General features: G+C 36.6%; 1 protein-coding gene and 1 pseudogene across 1 annotated transcript; both read right to left on the reverse strand.

The window, feature by feature from the left end:
• Positions 1–277: 277 nt before the first annotated feature.
• LOC145118766 (tRNA-splicing ligase (DUF239)) lies at positions 278–5,032 on the reverse strand. Its single transcript, XM_079054442.1, has 7 exons — positions 4,506–5,032; positions 4,146–4,232; positions 3,775–4,044; positions 2,637–2,801; positions 2,461–2,514; positions 2,228–2,374; positions 278–874 (listed from the first exon to the last, which is right to left on the reverse strand). The coding sequence occupies exons 1-7, from the start codon at positions 4,695–4,697 to the stop codon at positions 497–499; spliced, it is 1,293 nt and encodes a 430-aa protein (XP_078910568.1). The 5' UTR covers positions 4,698–5,032; the 3' UTR covers positions 278–496.
• Positions 5,033–11,030: 5,998 nt separating this feature from the next.
• Positions 11,031–19,088, reverse strand: part of LOC145121848 (calcium-dependent protein kinase 32-like) — a 32,332-nt pseudogene continuing 24,274 nt past the window's right edge.

The raw sequence follows: 19,088 nt of genomic DNA on the forward strand, positions 1-19,088 counted from the left end.
CAAGCTTTGAGAGTTTGGTCGAACTGCACCTTCATCTCCCAAGAATTGCAATTCACACCCTTAAATTTATGTATATGTAACTAATAGATAAACCCATTTCATCCATTTGAATTACAAACAGAAACTGCACAAAGATCAACTAAAAACGTACAAGAAGCTTTTTCCCATTCACACCATAAACTATAAAAGATTTGATCATATGCACCTTTAACTTTCAAGATTTGCAATTCAAACCCCTAACTTTCTGTTTTAATAACTAATACCTAAAACCAATTCATCCATTTAACTTACAAACTTTCCAATAACAGCAAATACAACAAATAGAAGATTCACTGAAAACTTACAACAGGCTGTTTCTTTCACACTTATGAGAAACTTCGCCACTTTACCTTCAAACCCCACAAAAAAAAAAAACCCAAAACTTCACCCTAAAAGATGGATCCAACAAACAAAAGTAAAAAAAATTATATAATACAAAGGGTAGGGGATGAGGGGGTCAAGGGCAATTTGGGTTTTTACCAGGGCCTCCATAGTAAAAGTAGTGACCCCAATCACTATTACTTCCCGTTTGAACATCATAACAATTAGATTGTTCGGTGAATGTGCCAAGATTTTTAGGAGTTTTGAGATTATTTTCTTTATCGACAACTTGAATGTTCCTGAAATAACTCGATTTCCCAAACCCTTCTTCGGGAAACCGCCCGCTGCCCATTTGTGTTGATGTGTGGTGCCCGTTTGGCTCTGAGTTGACCACTTCACCACCCCATTCAATCATGGAAGCACTGTCTGCTAAATATGAGAACAAGAACGATGGCCAATACCCTAACACATATCCATTCCCAAATTGCATCCACCAATTTCCCTCCTTTTGATCCTGAAATCAAGAATCATACTAATCTTTATGCAAAGAATCAAGAAAGAGAGCCAAAGTACTAATCTTTATGCATAGGGTACAATCTTTATGTAATGAATCAACAAAGTACTAATCTTTATGCGTAGGGTAAAACCCATAAGTTCTAATCTTTATGCAAAGAATCAAGAAAGAAAGCCAAAGTACTAACCTTTATGCATAGGGTACAAGTCTTTATGAAAAGAATCAAGAAAAAAAAAAGTCAAAGTACTAATCTTTATGCATAGGGTAAAAACCCATAAGTTCTAATCTTTATGCAAAGAATCAAGAAAGAAAGCCAAAGTACTAATCTTTATGCATAGGGTACAAGTCTTTATGCAACGAATCAAGAAAAAAAACCCAAAGTACTAATGTTTCTGCATAGGGTACAACCCATAAGTTCTAATCTTTATAAGAGAATCAAGAAAGAAAACCCAAGGAGTAATTTATGCATAGGGTAAAAAACCCATAAGTTCTAATCTTTAATTCTTTATGCAATGAATTAAGAAAGAAAGCCAAGGTACTAATCTTTATGCATAGGGTACAACCCATAAGGTGATTTTGAGTGGGGGGGGGGGGGTAGATTTACTGTCATAAAGATGGCATTACATAGGTTGGTGGCAAACAAAAAAGGAAAGATTCTTGGTTTTTTCTATGTATATTTTCTTTAATGTTCAAGAACCAACATCAATGAATTATACAAATAGTTGAAGTTCTTATCTTTATGCAAATAATCAATAAAGTACTAATCTTTATGCATATGGTACAACTCATATACGTTTATGGCAATTGGCAAACAAAAAAATGGGAGAGATTCTTGGTTTTTTCTATGCATATGGTCTTCAATGTGAGCCACCACCAATGAATAATACAAATCGATAAAAGTTTTCATATAATGCAAAGAATCAAGAAAAAAAAAGCTAAAGTACTTATTTTTATGCACACGATACAACATAAAAGGCAATTAGAGGGGAGTGGGAGATTCATTTTCATAAAGATGGCATCACATAGGTTGGTGGCAATTGGCAAACAAAATGAATCATAAAGATTCTTGAATTTTTTAAATGTTTATATTCTTCAATGTTCAAGAACCACTACCTACATAATAATTGTATATATATGGCATCAACTTTATTCAATAAAGAAAGAATAGTATAAAGGGTGTTACTTTTCTTGATGGCTGACTAAAAAGGAGCATTTAAACAACTTTGAATAATGCTTAAAAATTAAAATCAACTCAAGTGAGGTTTTTCCCACTAGAAAGCTTATCTCGAGTATATATATAAAAAAAAATTAAAAAATATTAAACCCCATTTGTGAATTGAAATTGGAACTCACCTTCCATACAAGGATACTAATATCATATTGTGAATTTCTAAATCCAGAAACAGGAGATATGCTTGCACCCATTGCTATGTTACTGTTGATTTGAATAAAGCCTGAGCATAATAAATTGTAGCAACCAGTAGCTTGATATGCGTCACTCTGCAAAAAGATTAAAAGAAAAAAAAATCATATAATGTAGGTACAACTTCTAGTGCCTGAGGTACAAGTATTGTAGTTGTACTTACAGTCCAGTATGTGAATAGTCTTGTGTTGTTATCTCCATAAAGATCTGGACTTACCTGAAAATAATCAGAAATTTATTTATTAAAATGGACTTTGAATAATGGAAGAATATTTTCATTTTCATATTCATATTCATATTCAAAATCAAGAATCATTAATATTATTTATATTTTTATACCTGCCATCCTGCTTCAATGCTGTTAAGATCTTGACCAAAAGAGCCACCTAAAATCCAAATTTGTGACAAACTGAATTCATTTGATTGTTGTATTTTTGGTTCCCAAACGTTCATTGTTGCTTTTGCTCCATAGTATTTGTCTCCTTCCACATAAGCTATTGCATGCTATAAAAGAATGAACCAAAATTGGATTTAGTAAATTGAGAACATTAAAATTAGTAAATTACTCATTTACCCTTTTGTTTTAAATGACGGGTACTAAAATTTAAGGTAAAAAGCCATCAATCAAGAACATGGTGGGGTCATTCTCATTGTCTCCTTAATTTGTCATAATGATGACAAATTATGAAATGAAAGCTTTTTTTTATCCATGGATGGTGAAAAACATAAGTAAATATGTAATAATCAAACTAATTGAATCTTGATATTAAAACACTCATACACTTAAAAGAAAGTGCGTTTAGACATGGGGTTTTATAGAAAAGCATGTATATATACCATTTTATTTTGTCATAAAGATGGGAAATTATGGATTTTTCTTTTTGTTTCTTCCAACTTCTCATTACCCCTTTATTTTTCAACAATGATGTCAATTATGAAACGAATTCTTTTTATCTATCCACTTATGCCCCAAATCATATTTAATTATCAAACTAATGAAGGATAAATCTTATCTTCAAAATTGCAAGATTTAACTCAAAAAGAAAGTTAATTTAGACATGGGTTTAAAAAAAGAAAAGTTCATTTACCACTTTAGTTTGCCACAGACTTAAAAGAAACATGGAGGTTTAGAGAAAAGCATTACCCTTTTATTTTGTTAAAAAGATAGAAATTTATGTTTTTTTTTTCTTTTTGTTTCTTCCACCATGTCAGTTGACGTTTTCATTAACTCTTTATTTTGTCACACTGATGCAAAATTATGACTCCAATTACTTTCACTACCCATTTATGCCCAAAATCATATGTAATTATCAAACTAAAGAAGGATAAACCAAATCTTCAAAATTCAAGATTTAACTCAAAAAGAAAGTTATTTAGACATGGGTTTCAAACCAAAAGCTAATTTACTTCTTTATTTTGTCATATATATAGGATAATTAAAAAAATCTTTTTTAATACCATTTTTGCCCTTGCTCACCTGATGACCACTTTCGTTATCAAGACCAAGATCTGCGGATTTAGGGAGATTTCGAGGCTTAGGGATGCTTTTATGCTGTTTCTTCCCATATCTTTTAACAGAACTCGCTCTCATAACATCATCTTCTTTTGTTCTTCTTATGGGTATGGTGCCTTCATCGCACATGCCATTCACGTGCCACAACTGATGAATTGGGTTCTCTCTTTGTTTAGACTCGGTGTTCATCTTGTTCTCATCATAAAGCCCTTCTGGATGATAGTTGGGTCTCATCTAAATAAACCCAAAAACAAACACAAACAACAAAAATTAAAGTTCAAATCTTTAAAATAAATAAAGAATGGTTCAAGAAATCTTGAATGTGTTAAAGAAACCTGGATTTTGTGATCTTTAAGGAATGGATGATCAAAAGCCGGCTGATGAGAGATGGGTACACAATCGATAGTATCCCCATCTGGGCTCTGTTTCAATCATGCAAATAATCATAAAATTAATTGTTCATCAGCAATAATTTTACATTTTAGCACCCAAATTACCTAATTTTAGGTCAAGAAAACCATCATTTGAGAAAAAGAAAGGAAAAAAATCAGCACATGCTACATTTTTCAAGTTGATAAAGCAAAACTTGGCTATTTCTTTAATAGTTTTTTTTCTGCATTTTGCAGGAAAATATTTCATATGAACACAAAATAATGATTATTGAGTAAGAAAATGAAGAATGAGAGTTTAAATACCTGAATGGTTTTGACTGGGGGTTTGTTGAGGCGTTTTAAGTGTTTATGAACTTTAAGATTCTGACTGGAAGTTGGTGGCTGCCTAGCGGCGCAAGATAGCGAGGCCAGATCCAGGAAGACGAAGAAGATGAACAGGAAAACTCCCCTAAAACCTACTCTCTTCCTTCTTGTGTTAACGTGCGCGTCTGCCATTGTCGAGAGATGGAAAAGATGAACTCCGAAAGCAGAAATAAAATGAAAGCTTTGTTTCCTCCTCCCAACTACACTCTCCGACTGATGTTAACCGCCACCATGAGTGATGATTTGAGCAGTACCAAGGAAAAGACGACAGACACAGTCACTCTGCTGCTTATCGTGCGCACCCTCAACGCTTCAAGACTTGGAAGTGTCCTCCTCTCTCTCTCTCTCTCTCTCTCTCTCTCTCTCTCCTGACAATTGAATTTCTGGGTTTATTTATGCATTAGGAACACGAGGTGCGAAAGATAAACCCGAAAAACAGAAGGGGGCCGAGTGGGGGTACGACTGAGTGACTGGATGGTGAAAATGGGTGGGTATAAAGGAGCAATTTTATTAATTTTGTCTTAAATTTTGAATATTTTCATTCAGAAAATTTATGTTATTATATAAGATTATAGCCCCAAGGCAAACACCCAATGCTTTTGGTTATTTTAGAACACCTAATAAACAAATGGATTCACTTTGGTTCCCTCTAAACAATTTCAAACTTCTATTTACTTTTCATAAATCTCTTGTTTAAAACTCGTTTGGTCCCTTATAACTACATATTTTGTTTAGCTATTAAAGATTGTTTCGTGTATAGCAATGGAATGACAAAAGAATAAAATGGACTAAGAATGAAATCGACAAAGTAATAAAATGGTTCATTATATTTCATTGTCGTGTTTTATACTATTTGGAATGAAATTAACCATTAAACTAAAAACTCTCTAACACAAAATACATACAGACAAGTAAAGAGGCTCGTGTGTTGCACGGATCAAATTTTTTTGTTGATGTTTGGTAGGTTAGGTATATGAATATCCAATATTTGTAGAGTCAAGAGGATAAGCTAGTGCAAGCAATGCACCTAATGGAACAACTAAGAACATTCAATACCTAAGTTGGATTTGCCTGCATCCCGTCAAATATAACATAAGTAAATCATCAATTCATCATAAATTGCAAAATAATAATAATAATGATAATAATAATAATAATAATAATAATAATTAAAGGCAAATATGTTTATATATTCAGTATTTACCCGAGATGAGAGTAATTTCAGTGATGAATTTGATGTGGTGTAAGGAAGTGAAGCCGCCAAAGTAAAAATTGCATCTAATTTGAAGTTTTTTGCTTCATGAACTTGTAAAGACATGATACTTTTGTATACATATTGATAAAGAAAGTAGTAATTTAGTAACTTCCGATGATTTTTTATTTTTAACTATCTACATGATCCTTATACTAAAACATTGCATATTATAATGAACCAAATGCAAGAAATAACAACATACTTCCATTTAGTTATGTATTATACCATCCTACTTTTATTTCTCTCTACTATAGCATTGCACTTTCAAAAAAAATCTTAGTAGAACACTGTACTTTGGAAAACCTACTTAGTTATAGTATTGCACTTTCAATTTATTATTAGGGATTATAATTTAAAACATCTACACCATAATAGTAGTAAAAAATTTCTTTGTATATGGATGAAATTGTTATGAATGGTTATGTTTTTTCAAAGTACAATGTTGTGATAAGAAGAAACAAAAGTAGAATGTAATGGTAAACAAATCAATGGAACTGCATTGTTATTTCTTGAAGAGTTAGAGTTGATTTTGTTAGAATTAGTATATGTTAACCATATTGAAGATAAATGTTTCTTTTAGTTCACCTTAGGAATAATAAAAGAATCATTTATGAGTGGCATTAGCTGGAGGAAAGTGCAACCACTCGTCAGACATATCCTAACATGGAAGTGGCACTACTAGAAAAACAACCTTTTACGACGCGCAATGCGTGTCGTAAAACGCTCAGACGACGCGCAAATGTGTGTCAATGAAGGCCCTATCATAACGAGAGACGACACGCTTTTGCGTGTCGTCTATAGACGACACGCTTTTGCGTGTCGTCTATAGACGACACGCATTTACGACGCGCAATGCGTATCAAGGAAGCCCCTGTCATAAAGGAAGACGACACGCATTTGCGTGTCGTAACCTTACGACGCACGTTTAGGACATGCATTGCGTATCATTAAAGCCCCTGTCATAAATGAAGATGACACGCATTTGCGTGTCATAAACTTCAACAACCATTTACAATATACATTTACGACGCGTCTTTACGATACTCATTTACGCATAATACAAAAATATGGAAACAAATATATACCAAAACAATCAATTTCATCCATAACATCATGTCAAAAAATTGTAATACATTGGTATTAAGGGGATCCGATTGTACATTGTTATTAAGAGGTTTTCCCTAACTATATAACCTAATAATACATTGCTATTAAAGAACACCTTAAATCAAAATTGTAATCAGATTCGACATTTCCAACAAAAAAAGAACTATTATTCCTTTCTACATAAATCTGCTCCTTAATAAAACTTAAGCATACCGAGAATCTTATAACCAGAGGCAAAACAATTTAGTGCAACCTTTCTAAGTTCACCATCCCGTTTTGCTGTTAGATTTGGAAAGCATGAGCAACCTTCAGCTATAAACCTATAAGGTGTGAGTGTGACACATTAATTGAAAGGACTATCATATGTAGTTATATACCTCAGTGTAATGATTATCAAGCAAAAATCCAACAAGATTAGTACACTCAATTTTTGTCTTGTTGTTTCTAGAATGCAGACCTTCCAAAATATATGGGAAAGTTTTAGCAGCTGAATAGCTATGTATGATCTTCTTCATTAGTTCCATCATTTGTTCACGTAGTTTCTCAATGGTATGACCAGTCTGCACAAGAAATTAATAATAAAGTCGATATATGACTAACATATATAATTAATTAGCAAACGAGTCAAATGACAATTAAAGCTTACCTGAAATGTTCCTTGCCATACCTTTTATGGACGGACCATAGATGCGGAAATCTCAAGAATAACTCTTTCGTCATCCTCGCGGAAATCTCAAGACATTGAAGCATTCTTTCCAGACGTCTGTAGGAACAAGCATGCATATATATCATTTAAAATGAAATGAAAAATAAAGTGCATAATCTTTTATAGGAACAAGTTCCAAACTTACTACACTTGTATCAGTTGCAAGAAAAAATAAATTCAGGTGGTGATAGTTAATATTTAATATAACATCACCTCGTAATTGGAAATAAGAATTTCCAAGATCCATTAAGGCCATTCATCCATCTTAGTGAGCCTGTTTCTATTTTCAGCATGACTGCAAGCCAAAATCAGAAGATACTGAAATCAAAAGGAGAAGTAAATATACAAAATAGAATTTCCAGGGACAAGGGTATAAGTGGAAACAACCGTACCTGTAATGCGCGACACTGAAAATTCGTTGGTGCATGTGGAAGTGAACTCAAAAGAACCAACAGAAGTTGTGAGTGCTCAAAGTGATGTTGTGAGTCATAAAAGTTTAGTCCCTCATCTGTTGTGGATGCATTTAACTAGTACAAAAAGATATTCTTTTTTTAGTTTGTTAAAAGGGGAAAAATTCATATATACAATATTGAATATGAAGTCATACTGAGGTGCCCAATAAAGCCAGGTAGGCATTTTGAGTCATAAAAGTTTGAACAATTGCTGTTACTTTGTAATGCATATACAAGCTACATACAAGATGTAACGACGTAAATTTTCAAAACAATTTTTCATTTTTCGAATAACATAAATATCATTTAACATTCTCAAATCTCATGTTCAACAATTTTCATCAAAATAAAACATATCCCAAGATCACAAATAAAATCCTCTGTCTGTGTGTACGGATCATGCCGGCGCCTTCCCGCGATCGTCGCTAGTACCTGAAACACATAACACTGTAAGCATAAATGCTTAGTGAGTTCCCCAAAATACCACATACAACACATATTAGCCACTCGAGGCTATAACTCTGTATGACCCTCTGGTCAGTGTGTCTCAGTGGGACCCTCCAGTCCCATAACTCTGTGGACCCTTTGGTCCTAACTCTGTAAACTCTGAATCATACATAACACAATCATATAGATATCACATCATACAAAAGGCATACAAGATACTCTGTCACATAGCTCTAATTACCACTCTAGGTAAAGTATAGTGAGAAGACTCACCTCGGGTAACTTGGGAAATCTCGCGCACGAATATACCAATCTAGCCCCCGCCTAATCACATACACAATATCCTCAAATAAATAATGGCTCTCAAAGGCTAGATTAAGTCCCTTTCTACAATCCCACATAAGGGTAAAAGACCATTTTACCCCTCCTTGACCCAAAAGTCCTAATGTTGACCAAAACCCTAAAAGTCAACAGAGGACATTACACGGCGCGTACCATCTTTGTACGCGGGGCGTACGCCGGCGATCCATAATTAGGGTTTCAACCCCTTACGCTGCGCGTACTGAGATTTACGCCCAGCGTAAGTCTCAGTTTCATGCATTTATGGATTTTTGGTCTTAAACGGTTAAGACATATACTCAAACTTCAGATCTGACTTCTCTAAGGTCACTTAATCCATAAAGTTGAAACCTTTAAGCCTTTGCATGGCTGTAAAGGTCACTAATCACTCTAACACCTTTCCTCTTTCCTCATAAAGCCTAGATCTCATGCATGGCTTAATATTCACGTCCAAGATTGGATTTTTATGAACCCTCAACTCATAATACTCTGAAATATAGTAGATCTAAGCTTATGGATACCTTTTGCTCATAAAGTCTCCACCTTGGACCAAAAACCCTAAAAATTGGTCCATGAAGCACAAATCAACAATAACAAGGAAAGCTCTGAGCTTTTTACCTCCAAGTGAAGCTCCTCCCTCTGTAGAACTCAGATCCAAGCTTGCACTCCAACTTCTAGCCTTCACAAGAACCTCCCCTTCTTCTTCACTAACACACAAAGGCACTTTTTAGCTCAAGAACACTCACACACAAGCTTAGAACGAAGGTTGGCTCTCTCTTAGGGTTTCACTCTCTCAAATGGTGGCTGAGGATAAGGCCATAACTTTCTTTATATTGGGCTCAAGTCTCATTTAGGGTTTTGAGTCTGGACCCGCTACGCCCAGCGTAACCTAAGGTACGCCCAGCGTACCGGGTGGAGTCCGCTTCCAAAACACGCCCATGAGTACGCGCAGCGTACTCATTTGCCATAATCTACTTTTAAGGGCTAAACTAGACAACTTAGAAAGAAGGAAGGGTTAAATAGATATACCTGAATTTCAGGATGTTACACAAGAACTTGAGGTTCATAAGGAATTTTTTTAACTTTGTAATGCATATACAAGCTACATACAAGAACTTATGGTTTATGTGGAAAGTATTCTAGAAATGATGTTGAATAAGAAATGTCTATTCATTTCAAAACTGATAATGAATTGAAATTGTAAATGAAAAAAATAAAAAGAAATTAAATTTACTAAACATAAAACCTAACATACCTCCATCCCTAAGCGCCAGATGAAGAAAAAAACCCATTGTTTCAACTGAAGCATCAAATTAAGAAATCTTAGAAACGTTGACTTACTAGTCCAATGCATTGCCCATGGACAATGATGGTCACATCTTTGAATACAATTGTTGCAGACAGAGCAATATGAGGCTCTTGCAGTCTGAATTGTACCTTTAGAAGTAATAACAATGGAATGATTGGTTAACTGTTGCTCAAAATTCTACTATTTTTGCTAATATTGTAATCACAAAAATTTACAAATTCATGACCATTTTCTTTACTTTTTTTGACTTTATGCAGAAAGAACAAAATTAATCAAAACTTCAAGCTTAGTTATAATTACTAGAATGGGATTGGGAGCTAATGAACAAAATTGGTGCTTAGGTAATCATATCCATATCCAAACCTGTATCAACAAACACATACTGAACTGAAAATTAATCACAAACACTTCTCGACAATAAACAATTAACGATAAGAAAAAAAAATTAAAAGGCTAAGAAATGACTAAACTGTAAATTCTTGACCTTTTTTTTGACTTACTGCAAAAAGAACAAAGCTTAAGTGCTAATGGAATAACTTACTACATGGTTTTCTTTTTGTGGATGTTACATCTTCAACAGGAGTAGAATTCTTGTCATCCTTCCTTTACCTCAATTCAATTTTTGCAAGTTGACGATTAGTTGGTATTTAAGTTTAAGGAACTAAAACATAGTAATTTAACAGATGAAATTTCTACGTTTACCTCTCTATTAAACTTTGAACAACATGCATGTAACATATATTATCATTGCATCTCCTTGAGCAACAAAGGGACTACTTCCCATATTGAGAAAACATATGGGAAGTAGTAACATCTTTCCTTATTGCCTAAATCATTATTAATTTTATAGTCATCTTTCCTCATTGCCTAAATCCAATGATGCATCTTGGAACAATTTCAAGCTCAAATTATTGTATCTCTCTCTCGAGTACTGTCGCGATGCTTTTCTCCAATCTGTTCCTGTCTTCATCATCGTCGTGAATTCCTCAAAACTAATCTTTCCATCCTGCAAAAAAACAATCAAAACACCATTAAACATTTAAAAAGATAGTATAAAATCATAAGTTATATAAATGTTCTATGAAATACGCAAACACAAACCTTATCAGTGTCGACATCATGAATGATGGCGGAAATGACTTCTTCATTATTGGCTTCATCTTCATCAGCTAAGGCTTCCCTTAACTCTTCAACCTCTATGTATCCACTTTGGTTTTTATCAAAGAATGCAAAAGCATCTTTAAGATGATCATCATTTCCCATCTTTCTTAAGTGAATCGAAATCGGCACAAATTCACCATAATTCAAGAATCCATCTTTGTCAACATCGCCCTGTTTAAGGAAATTTTGTAACAAGTTACAACTTAATTGGAAAAGCTCTGACTTTCTGTATTAATTCGTTCTTTTTGTACTCTGTATTAAGTGAATTACCACTCCCATAAGTATTTGAAGATCTGCATCAGCGATTTGATGGCCAAGTTTCTGCAATCCAGCTTTCAATTCAACAAGATTTATCTTTCCTTGTTTGTTTGTGTCCATTAAATCAAAACCTTGCTTTATGCCTGCCACTTCCTCTACATATAAATGCGTAACTTGGGGTCAGGATTAAGCATCTTCTTGACAAGATCCTTTGCAGTATCAGATACCTTTGGCCATGGATCCCTCTTGAAATCAACAACATATTTAATGATTGCCTGTGCAACACCTTGTTCAGATCCTGCAATTAAAACAAACCATACTTTTCATCAACAAATTTATCTTCACATATCATCATTATGACATTGCAAAAACCAACATCCAACAATTATGGTTCCATATCATAATACACATACCTATACTTTTAGACACAACTTCCAAGGTAGTTATTGATGTGACACAACTGAAAGACTATTGGTCTAAGGCATTTTGTATATAGAAAACTTTATTACCACTCTAGTTTAAAAAGAAGAAAATCAAGATTTATCTTTGTTCATACCTGCCCAAAAAGGTGGGAGCCCACAAAGCAATATTTATAAGATGACACCAGCACTCCACACATCCACCTCAGGACCATAGTTTCGTTTTAAGACTTCAGGAGCCATATAATATGGACTACCGACAATTTCATTGAATCTTTTGCTTGTAAACATTAGAAACAACTGCATTTAGCACAAATAGAGCGAGTTTTAAAACCAAAACCAAGGGTTATATGACTTAAATCTTTTAACACTGATATGATGATATCTCATGACTATTAAAAGTTGTTACCTAGTTTAAAGAAAACAGATAACCCAAAGTCAATAGCCTTCAAGGCTCCAGTTTCTTTCTTGTTTGCAAACAAGAAGTTCTCTGGTTTAAGATCACGATGCATCACACCATGCTTATGGCACATCTGCAATAAAATAGAGCAATTGAAAATTTGTACACTAACATTTTGTAGGTGGAATGGATGATTTTGGGTAAACAAAAATCAATTTGGAGGGATTATTGTGTCACCTGAATAACCTCAACAATGGTTTTTGTCACACCCGCAGCTGCCCTCTCAGTGTAATGTCCTTTGGCAATAATCCGATCAAACAATTCGCCACCCTCACATAACTCCATAACCAAATGAACACCATTATCATCTTCGTACGTACCCTTTAAGCTCACGATATTAGGGTGTGGTGGCATATGCTTCATAATCTCGACTTCTCTCTGCACATCTTCAATATCGATTCTGGTTCTAAGCTTCTTTTTTGATATCGATTACAGGCGAAAACTTCACCAGTGGATTTATCGGTACACATATACGTAATCCCAAATTCGCCTCTACCCATCTCTTTACCAAGAACATATGTTTTCTCAATCTCAGTTCCTGTTGGGTTTTCTAACACAGTGGTATTTAAGTTTAAGGTACACAGAATAATCCGCTACGGTCACCAAATCATAATCATCACTCTGAAAAAAAGCCCTAGAATCGTCCTAGAACCGTCCTAGAATCGTCCCTTCAAATACGCAAACACAAACGAAGGATGGGGTTGACAATGGATGATATTCAATGACGTAAGGGTGAGTGTCAATATGGTCTTTACGTTTTGAATGGTTCTTGAAAAAAAGCCCTAGAATCGTCCCTTCAATTTTGTGTATGTGTGTGTGTGTGTGTGTGAGAGAGAGAGAGAGAGAGAAATAGAGAAAGAGATAGCCATAAGTGTGTGTTCTTGAAAAAAGCCCTAGAATCGTCACTTCAATTTCATGTTTTTAGATTCTTTATGCTGATCAGGGCGGCATCGGTTGGCGAGACGGTGGTTCTCATGGAGAAATTTTATTTCGAAAACATGTTGAAGGCGGTGGAGAAATATAAGGTCACGTACATGCCTTGAAGCAGAGATGGTATGGTGATTAGGGTTTGTACAGAGAAGGGAAAAAGAGAGTGAAAGGATATCTTGAAGCGGGGTTTTTCAAAATTAGAATTTTAAAGGATTTCATTTCAAAACGCGCGTTTTGAGTAAAATTTTATAAAGCGACATTCACAGAGGACGCACAAGCGCCCTTCGTGTTTGTAATTTTTTTTATGGGACAATAATTTTAGGGCACGCACAAATGCGTGTCCTCTATCCTTCAAATTTTGCAAAAGTGACATTATTTTTTAGGGCACACACAAATGCGCGTCCTCTATCAGCGTGTGGCATTGTTTGTGCGTCATTAAAGGGCTGTTTTCTAGTAGTGTGGAAGGGAAAACATGAGTTCTAATGCCCTAAATGGAACCATTGCAACAATAAATATGCAAATTAAAGAACTTGTCCCATGGACACAATTGAAGAAACAATGGATGCCTTTAAGATTCATTATTCCCCCGTCTTTCTGTAATGGATTTTTCACAAAATCAGATAAGTAAGTTTATAATGAAAAAGATGAAGTTGAGTAACATCCCAAAAATACGGTCTAAAAATTTCGTTTTTAATTCATTATTAAAACCATAAATATCATCATCAAGTAAACATCACAAACCATGTATCTCAAAAACATCATAACAACTGTCAAAGTATCAAAATATCATATCAAATATCAAAGTAAATATCCCGTGCTAAAAGCTGTGGTGTGTGACATGCAGTCATCCCGAGCTCTTCCTTTTGCTACCGGAAGTACCTGAAACCAAAAACTGAAAACTATAAGCACGAAGCTTAGTGAGTCTCCCCAAACTACCACATACCATACATATATACATGCAACTAGGAGATACGGGCCCCGCCCACACTCATGGAGATACGGGCCCCGCCCACACTCCGCTAACTGGGAGTACGGGCCCCACCCATACTTCGTTGACTATGAGATACGGGCTGTGACATCCCCCAATTTCACAGCCAGAAAAGACCGATTTTGTTTATGCTTTATAAAAATCAGAGTTCTTCTTTTAATAAAAATGTTGCGGAATTTGTTCCCAGAAAAACATGATAAATACGTTATCAAAGCATTTCCGAAGAAATGTATTTTTATTCATTTTAAAACATTTGGGATTTCATCGTCAATACAGAAACATAAGCATAAAAAGAACTTACATTCATTATCATGATTCATATCTCCTTAATCTCTCACTGTAATGTGGCTTCGTATCGACATCTGTGATACAAATAAGCTTGAGTGAGTTAGGTTGGGAAACCTGGTGAGCACATAGGGTTTTCAACCCACAATAATATAATTATTATGTTTAAACATCAAACAATTAACCCAATTATCCATCCCCATTATCTTCTTTAATCTTAAGGATCTACCCTAACAATCATCTATCCTTCATTCATTTATTCCTAAGGATTGACCTAAGGAATAGGCACGAAGTCCATCGCTGCCCGAGGCTTATACAACAAGCACTAAATCCATAGCTGCCAACGTTTATCCAATCGGCACTAAGTCCATAGCTGCCAGGGTTCTTAAATTACAACTGGTGAACATATAGTTCAAAAATACCTTGTAAACACATAGTTCAAAACATCTAGTGAACACATAGTTCAAAAATACCTAATGAACACCTAGTTCAAAAACACCTAGTGAACACGATGTTCAAAAATACCTAATCCATACTCCCGGATCTAAAACTAACCTCTCCACCTGATTTATACTCCCGGATCTAAAACTAACATCTTTACCCGATCCATACTCCCGTATCTAAAACTAACCTCTTTACCTGATCCATACTCCTGGATCTGGTATGTCTGATCCATACTCCCGGATCAATAATTGTGCCCATTCCATACTCTCAGACTAGGGACAATTAACTATGTCTTAATCCATACTCCCGGATTAATAACAAATAACTATGTCTTAATCCATACTCTCAGATTAAGGACAACTGACTATGTCTTAATCCATACTCCCGGATTAATAACAAATAACTATGTCTATACTCTGCTAGATGACTAGATCATCTTGAATATCGAGACCTATCATCAATTTTTTTATTTCATCACACATCATCTAATTCATCTACCCATGTTTTACCCAACATATTTGTAGATATAAAATACATATACAGTTTAAATCAATTAAAACATGTATAAAATGGTTCATCCATCATAGATAACAAGTATAAAGATAATATGCATACATAGCACGTAATTTATATAAAATACTTCATATCTATGTGTAAGATGAAAATAATATGCACTCACATTAGTAGCGTGAGTTGATAGAATCTAACTAAAAACGGTCAACGGTTCGTGATCATCGAGCTCGGGACGCGGAACGCCTTTAGCAAACGAGAGAGAGGGAAAAGAATTGGTGTAAGGAATGAAAGGGCTGAACTTGCTATTTATAGGGTGTTCTGGGGCCATTCACGTCGTGAACATGATAGGTTCACGTCGTGAACCTCCATGAGTCATCCCATAGTCTTAACGCGTGTTTTCTAGCCTCGATTAGTGTCCCTGACACGTTTCACGTCGTGAACTTCATTTTCATGTCGTGACTTAAGGCGGCTAGGGTTTCTGCCACGTGTCATGCCCTTAGACAGCTGCATCTTCGGAAGGCCATAACTTTTGCATACGAACTCCGTTTTCGACGTTCTTTATATCCACACGTAGGTGGAGACGTACTCTACAACTTTCTTTTAGGTCACTAAGGCTAAAAAGTACTTTATCATAAACTCATTTTTTATGATTTTCGGTGTCGTGCCGGTTTTGACGCGAAACTTCGACAAGTCATAACTTTTTCGTTATAACTCGGATTTCGACATTCTTTATATGCACAGAAGCCTTGTGAAATATACTACAACTTGGTTAATATTATTTATTCTAAATAATACTTTATCAAAAAGTCATTTTTGATGCTCATCGTCTCTAAATTGACTAGCCCGAATCTGCGGGCGTTACACGGGCCCCGCCCACACTTGGCTACTATAAGATACGGGCCCCGCCCACACTCGGATATTATGAGATACGGGCCCGCCCACACTCAGCTACTAATATGCATACAAGTATCACACATACAACAAGTACATCTACAACTATCAAGCAATCATATATATCCATACTCAAATAATGCTATGAGATACGGGCCCCGCCCACACTCGACTAACTAGGAGATACGGGCCCCGCCCACACTCAGCTACAAGTCAAACACATAACATATACGGGCCGGCCTTGGTGCCTTCGACCTGTTCTACTAGAGGAAAACTCACCTCTCAAGTTGGTTGCTGATATCTCAAGTGAGGAAATCTTCGATGGCTGCTCCAACGACTCCTCGGCTATAATTCACAAGGAACACTTAGTCAAAAACTGAGAATCCTTTGAAGGGAAAAATGACCATTTTTCCTTATGAGCTAATTTGGACCATAACCTAGGCCCAAACTCTTCTAACTTTTCTAAGCCCACTAATAGCCCACTAATGGCCCAATTTTCTAAATTGGACCCAATTCCTCAAATGGGCCTTTCCTTAAACCCAAACATGTCCCTGGTCCATTATCTAATTTTTGATGGCCCATTTCGGCCCAATAACTACTAAGCCCTAAGATCAGCCCAAACCGAGGCCCAAAAGTCATAAGCCCAAAATATGAGAGTACGCTGAGCATACTTCTCTGTACGCTACGCGTACTTCTTGCATGGCTTGTACGTTGCGCGTACTGGCGTGTACGCCCAGCGTACTACGCTGTTAAGCCATCTTCTTCAAAACTGCTTAATCCCTTAGGACACTAAGTCCAAATTAAAGATTTGATTCCAATAAAACGTCTTAGCCCATAAAGTCGACTACTCGGTGGCTTGCAACCCACCAAGTGATCCCAAAGTTAGAATATAACAATTAACTTCATGGAAATGGCTAGATCTCATGCATGGTTACAAATAGGCCCTAAAGATTGAAACTTTACTGCTTATGGGACACGTTTAGCTCTAAGGGTTGCAACCCTAAGACTAAATACAAGTTGCACTATAAAAATCCATTCTTTGGACCTAAAAAGGTCCAAAGCTCCATAAGCCTATATCTAAGTATTTATGAGGAAAGTTGGAAGCTTTATACCTCCTATTAGTGCCAAAAGGTGAGGTAATCCCAGATCCTTGAGCTCAAGATACTCAAGTCCTTCTTCTCCAACTTTTCTTCTGTTCTTCCAAGCTCTACTTCACCAAAACAAACTTCAAAAGGCCAAACACACACAAGAATGGAGTGAGAGAGGGCTTTTAGGGTTTCTGAGGATGAGGGGCTGTAAGGAGGCTAGGGTTTGAGCCATAATGTGGTATTTATATGGCTTAAGCCCTAAAAGTAGGGTTTGGAATCTGCTCACGTACGTTGCGCGTACGTGCATGCATCCCCCGCTTCCAATGCTCCTCTACGCCCCGCGTACACCAAGGCTACCCCCAGCGTACGTCTTATGGGCGGCCCAAATCTCCGGCCCACTCACTAATGGTCCACTCAAATAGTCCTTCTATTAACACTTATCTCAACAATTACAATAAGAAATATTGAATAATTATTACCACAAGTGACGGTCGTTACAACTCTCCCCCACTTGAATCTGACTTCGTCCTCGAAGTCCGCTGCATCCGGAAACAACTCCGGGTAGTGCTCCATCATCTCCTCCTCGGGCTCCCAGGTCCACTCCGAGCCCTTGCGTTGCTGCCATTGCACGTTCACCAGCTCAACCCTCTTGTTCCTCAGCTCTTTCGTCTTCCTGTCGAGGATAGCCACTAGTCTCTCGATGTAGTTCAGGCTGTCATCAACTTGAATATCTTCCAAAGGCATAACCGCTGACTCATCCACTAAGCACTTTCGCAGCTGAGAAACATGGAAACTGCTGTGGATCTGGCTGAGCTCTGCCGAAAGATCTAATCGGTACGCCACCTTACCCTCCCGGGCTATAACCCTGAAATGACCGATATACCTGGGGCCTAACTTGCCCCACTTTCAGAACCGGATGACACCTTTCCAAGGTTACACCTTCAGGAGGACCATGTCGCCCACCTGAAGCTCCAAGTTTAAACGCCCCTTGTAGGCGTAGCTCTTCTGCCGACTCTGTGCAGTCTGGAGCCTGCTCCGGACCTGTTGGATCCGCTCTGTGGTCTTGAGTACTACCTCAATACTCCCCATGACCCTTTGACCGACCTCGCCCCAACATATTGGGTCCTACACTTCCTCCCGTACAACATCTCGAAGGAAGGTCGGTCTATGCTTGTGTGGTAACTGTTGTTATATGAAAATTCCGCTAACGGAAGATACGTATCCCAACTGCCACCGAAATCCAAAACACACGCACAAAGCATATCCTCGAGAGTCTGAATCGTCCTCTCGCTCTGTCCGTCTGTCTGGGGGTGGAAAGCGGTGATGAAGTGGAGACGAGTACCCATCTCGTCGTGGAACCGCTTCCAAAATCGGGAAATGAAACGGACATCTCGGTCTGACACCACCGAGACAGGCACTCCATGACGTGCCACCACCTCTCGTATATAAATTTTGGCCAACTTCTCAGGCG

The sequence above is a fragment of the Lactuca virosa genome, chromosome 6, assembly GCF_052849685.1.
Source record: "Lactuca virosa cultivar CGN04683 chromosome 6, Lactuca_virosa_CGN04683_v6, whole genome shotgun sequence".
Classification (NCBI taxonomy): domain Eukaryota; kingdom Viridiplantae; phylum Streptophyta; class Magnoliopsida; order Asterales; family Asteraceae; genus Lactuca; species Lactuca virosa.